General features: G+C 38.1%; 1 protein-coding gene across 1 annotated transcript in view; it reads right to left on the reverse strand.

Moving 5' to 3' along the window:
* The window catches only part of LOC124622389, a 125,260-nt gene extending 120,305 nt beyond the window's left edge, over nt 1–4,955 (reverse strand). Inside the window, exon 1 of the mRNA XM_047148078.1 lies at nt 4,809–4,955. Coding sequence (XP_047004034.1) covers nt 4,809–4,945 — 137 coding nt within the window. The 5' untranslated portion in view covers nt 4,946–4,955. The remainder of the gene's footprint in view (nt 1–4,808) is intronic.
* Between the last annotated feature and the right edge of the window lie 1,045 nt (nt 4,956–6,000).

Below are 6,000 nucleotides of genomic sequence, written 5' to 3' on the forward strand. Positions count from 1 at the left end.
AGCAAACCAAACAAACACAGAATAAAAATATTTGGTCTTTGTGACACCAGGATGTATTATGCTGTTGATACTGAAGCGTATGTTGGAACATAACCAGAGGGCAACAGTAAGTACATAATACTCTGGCTGCTTTGATTAAGAGACTGTGCACCTCCATCAAAGGAACTGGCAGGAATATCATAGTAGATAACAGGTTTACCAGTCTTTAGTTGGTTGAAAAACTGAAAAATGATTTACTAGGAACCATAAAAAAAAAAACCACTTGAATTCACGAAGCACACATTAAGTAAGTGTCAAGGGGGTTCAAATATGTTTGCCTTCAGAAGAAAATCTTGCACTCTTGTACCACACATTCCTAAGAAAGGCAAAAATATTGTACCTGGTTCCCAGTCTTCATCATGATGACAGTGCTGATGAAGAGATGGGCAAAGCAGAAATGATAGTCATGTATAACAAGACGAAAGGAGGCGTAGACATGTGTGACAAGTTTTGTGCTGTTTACAACTGCGTAAGACCCCCTCGTTAATGGTCTATGGTCATAGTTTATTCGTTACAATTCTTTAGTTATTCATGCTACTGAAAACCCAGACAGCTGCACTCTGTGAAGATATTTTCTCTGCCAGTTGTCTTATGAGCTTGTTACAGAACACGTGGAGTCCGAGATGCTATGAGTAACATACCATCTAATATTCCTTCAAGGATATGTGAAATTTTGCAAATTGAAGTGAAAGCATGGCCCACTGAACCCCTAACAAACAGAGAGGATGTTGTGTGCACTGTGACAGGTGAAAGAACAGACCTGCCAGATACAGCTGCTGGAAATGTAGAAAATATCTCTGTTTGGAACATGCAAGGGTTATTTGTTCAGAATGTTTAAAACTGAAAGACTGTGACTGAAGAATGTTGCAACCAAAGTGTGCCTTTCATCCTGTTTACAATATTATTATACATCTTTTTCGCGTCCACATGAAAAATATTGTATCATATTCGGAAAATGACAATTTCAGTGGAACTGAACAGAATTTATAGCTTTATTAAAGGTATGTACTTAGCACATTAAAATTCAACACAGTAAACTGTATATAATCAATGACTTTGTTGATTTTTACTTATAAATCTATATTTACCACCATGCGGACTGATAAAACATGGTGCAATTAGTGCAAGGTTAAATGAGGAATGCTAATTTTTGTAACAGCTGTTAACATGTTATAAGAAAATGCAGACTAGATAACGGAGGTAAGCACTGTTTTGAGAAACACTGCCCACAGTTTCTATCATTCAAAAGAAAATTTTAAAAAGCGGAGACAAGTGGGCTCTGCTGGGACAAAAAGCTACCAGATGCTAATACTAGAGCAGGCCTTAACTGAAACCTATACCAGGACGGTTAGATTTGAATTTGAAGCTTGTGTTTCCTGGACATAGGTAAGTTACCCTAACCACACTCAGTTTATGCTTTCAGGCTTCTGTTAGTCATATTTTCTGCCAAACATCTAAGAACTTCAAACCAGAACAAATGTTTTTCATATACATTTTCATATTTCCACATTCATCTTAATTTTCACCATCATCATCATTTGTCACTCTGGTAAGCAAGGTGAGATTGTAGATAAGCCTCCTACAACTTATCTTGTCATTCCACAGCTGTTGCACATTTATCTGACGCCGGTGGCCACCTCCAATTTGGAGGTCTTACTCCTGGTCTCTTCCTGAGACATCTTAGTCAAAGTAACCCAATGAGATACTGTGGTGAGCCATATTGTTCATCTGCTCATGCCACAGCAATAGCTTCAGTTAAGGATTCCTGCAGGCTTCTTCCTAATTCTTGCTGTTTGTAGATATCCTCAATCCTTATTCTATCTATTTTTGTTTTCTGTAGTAGGAACAGAGGACCTTCATATCTGTTGCCAGGATTCAGTTCTTATTTGGCCCAGTAACTGTTACTGCTTCCAGATCATATGTTAAGATAGGCAGGAGGTAAGTGTCATACAGGCTGTTTTAGAAGCCTGGTGAAATGTTTCATCTCAAAGACTCTGACATACCAAATTGTAAAATTTGGAAACCTTTTGGGTTCTGTTTCCAACCCCTTCATGTATGGTGTTATCTGAGGAAACAAAACTGCCTTACAACTGGAAAATGTTCTTGGCATCTACCTCCTCCACTCTTTAGACAAACTGTTCTGGAATTCCTGCTCAACAGCAAAATTTCCACAAGCAGAAAACTGTAAACAGCCATTGTTTTAATCTGACAGCTTCAACCAAAGGATTTACTAACTGCACATTACAAACAAAGTTCGAAAAAGGAGAGGCAGAAACATGTAACAGCCAATTGAAAACATTTGTAGTACTGATATAAGGCCAAAAGAAACAAATAAAAGAGCCAGGAGAAAGAGTTGGGTTTGGCTGAAAAGCAAGTTCAGTAGAAATGTTGAGTAAATAACAAGGTAGAGATACAAAGGAAATCAGAAGAGCAATAGGGATGGACTGATGCAAATAAAACAGAAACAAAATTAAAGGAAAACAGGAGTAACATGTGTAACAATAAGAGCAGAAGTAAGCAATTCAGAAAATCCATTTGCATGGGTAACAGCGTCTTACATTTTTAATATGAGAATAATTTTTTATAAAGCATGAATTTCTTCAAATAAGGGATTTTTGAAAATGTTATTACTGTCGAAGTGAATTAATGAAACAAACAGCTTCATATTTACTGTTTGTATTTGAATTTAGCACTGTGACAACAATTTTTCTAGTCTTAGTGTTTCATCAATACTGCCCGAAAGTGGACTAAAGTCAATGTCTCTCACATTTACTATAATTTCAAACATACAAGGTGCTACCCAAAATATCTGAGTGATTCATTGTACTGGTCAAGCCAGTAGCAGTACTACATTTTGTTGCTAGATGTCACAAGGTACACGTCTTAGCCACTACAGCACGATGTTGTGTCATCTTTGGGGCATGCCGTTGTGAGTTGTAGCTCTGCATGCCAGGATGTGTATCAGTTGTTCTGTGAATTGTGAAATGGATAGAGTGAAGGAGCAATGGATTTGCATCAAATTCTGTTTTTAGTTAAAGAAAACTGTAGATGAAACTCACCCCACACTGACAGAGACATCTAGTGAGAGTGCACTAAGTCAAGTATGAACATTTGAGTGGTTCAAGTACTTCAAGGAAGGATTAGAATCTGTGGAAGATGGCAAACATTCTGGTCAACTGTCAACCAGTACAACAATGGAAATGATTATGAAAGTGCATGATGTGATTCTCAAAGATCGAAGGCAGGCAATTCATGAGGTTTTTAACAAATTTTGGCTGTCATACAGTACATATTAATGAATTCTCACTGATGAACTGCAAAAAAGCTTGTCCCTCGCCTTCTCAGTATCAGCCAACAAAACTTCAGGATTCAGATGTGCACTGAGCTGCAACAAAGAGTTCGAGGGTCATAACAGGTGATGATTCTTGGGTCTACTCTTATGATCCTGAAACCAAGCAGCAATCATCACAATGGAAAATGCCATCTTCTCCAAGGCTGAAAAAAGCTCAACATGTTCACAGCTACGTGAAGTCAGTTTCAATCTTTTTTTTTTATTTCCCCCCCTTCGAATTTCAGGGAATGGATATAAAATGTAGACTGGCAATGGCAAGGAAAGCGTTTCTGAAGAAGAGACATTTGTTAACATCAAGTATAGATTTAAGTATCAGGAAGTATAAGTATTTGTATGGAGTGTAGCAATGTATAGAAGTGTAACGTGGATGATAAATAGCTTAGACAAGAAGAGAATAGAAGCTTTCGAAATGTGGTGCTACAGAAGAATGCTGAAGATTAGATGGGTAGATCACATAACTAATGAGGAAGTATTGAATAGAACTGGGGAGAAGAGGAGTTTGTGGCATAACTTGACTAGAAGAAGGGATCGGTTGGTAGGACATGTTCTGAGGCATCAAGAGATCACCAATTTAGTACTGGAGGGCAGCATGGAGGGTAAAAATTGTAGAGGGAGACCAAGAGATGAATACACTAAACAGATTCAGAAGCATGTAGGTTGCAGTAGGTACTGGGAGATGAAGAACCTTGCACAGGATAGAGTAGCATGGAGAGCTGCATCAAACCAGTCTCTGGACTGAAGACCACAACAACAAGAACAACAACAACAGTGCATAAGGAGTTTGTTCTACCTCATCAGATTGTCAACAGGCAATTTTACTGCAAATGTTTGGGGCAACTAAGAGAAAATGCTTGGCACAAACAGCACAGTTGTGAGTAAAAGAAAGATCGGTTGGTGCATAATGGAAACGTACCCACGCACACCTCGCTTGTTGTGAAGGAATTCTACACAAAAGACAACATGGCAACGGACCCTCACACTCCCTACTCCCCAGACATAGCCCCTGTGATTTCTACATGTTCCTGAAGATAAAAATTGAGTTCAAATGGTGATGTTTTGACTAGACTTATGATGTTCAAGTGGAATTGCAATGGGTCGTGAACACCCTCCCTACGACTTTCCAGGAATGCTTCCAAAAAAGGGAACAATGCTGTTATAGTTGCACACCTACCCAAGGTGACTACTTTGGAGGTGGTGGAGGACATTAAGATATAAATATAGTTTTTTTATTTGTGCAATAAAATTCTCGATATATTTTGGGTAGCATCTTACAATTATATGATTTACTGGACAGCTATGACAAATGAATCCTTAATAATAAATGGAAACGCACAAGATACTTGAGAATCGCAAGCTGGAAAAGTATTTCAGCAAAACAATAATTCAAATAAAATATATACGATGAGATAAGGCATACCTCGCCAAATGTGAAGATTCTCTAGCTGTTATATTATGTGGAATTTGACTCCTGTAAGCCTCATTAACAGGTAAATGATGTGATGCACACCATTTTGCATAAAGTATTGCATACATTGTTGGGTTTATCCTTCTCATGGCATCATAAAACCCATAGAAATACGAATCATAATACTGAAAATCTATTTCTGGTCTATCATTATTTTCCATACCTAAGAAAAGAAATGTTTAATAATCAAAGCTGTATAAACTTCAATAATATAATATAGAAGTGGTGAAGTAACTTACCACTAATATATAATTGGAAAGTCCTGGGTGGAATTGAAGGAGTGACAATAACCAGTTACAATATAGTTGTGACACTGCGAGGAAGATAGGTACATAACGTAAGTAAGGCTGAACCAATAGCTTAGTTTTCGGACAAAATCATTCCTTAGAGATCACATAGCAACCACTGTTACTCCTCTTTTTCTTCCCCACTGATGCCACCTGTCCCCTGTTCACACCTCTTCTCCCCCTGCCTACATTGGGACAAGCACAGCAATGCCCAATTCTTATCCCATTCAACTGCTGCCACTCCCTCACCTATCTGCCATGTTCCTTTCATTCACCTCTCCCCCTTCCCCTCCTCTCCATGACTCCCTGTTCTTCTCACCCTTTCCATCTTACACAATCCTTCACCCCAGCTACTGCTCCTACTGCTCATTGTGAATATTAGTCTTGTTTATGCTCATGACTACTGCTCCTGAAGCTTAGTGTGTCAAATATACAGTGAGTCGTAATGTTTATCATTCTGTTGCCTAAAGTAGCTTACCTGTAGCTGTTGAGTAGTCATTACTTTTCTGCCAATCTTCATTTGACTGGACTATGGGCAACGATGACCTGAACAAAGAAATTGTGGAAATAAAAACACATATTCAGAAATGTTTGACAGAATTAAAAAGTGATGTAGTGTCGCCTCTAGTTTTAAATCACTCCTTTTATTATTCAAGAAAACACAAAACCTTCCATAAAGCAGTACTTTCTTCTACGATACTTGGATAACTTAAAGCTACTTAGAAATTTCAAATAGATCAGTGATCTTTATCTTGTAAAAAGTTTACATGACAACTTGGGGGGTAAAAGTGCTCAATTGAATAGTGGTGTGAAACTGATAGGCCTGTAGTACTGCCACTGAACAAACCCCTCTTGCT

The sequence above is a fragment of the Schistocerca americana genome, chromosome 7 (genome assembly GCF_021461395.2).
Source record: "Schistocerca americana isolate TAMUIC-IGC-003095 chromosome 7, iqSchAmer2.1, whole genome shotgun sequence".
NCBI lineage: Eukaryota > Metazoa > Arthropoda > Insecta > Orthoptera > Acrididae > Schistocerca > Schistocerca americana.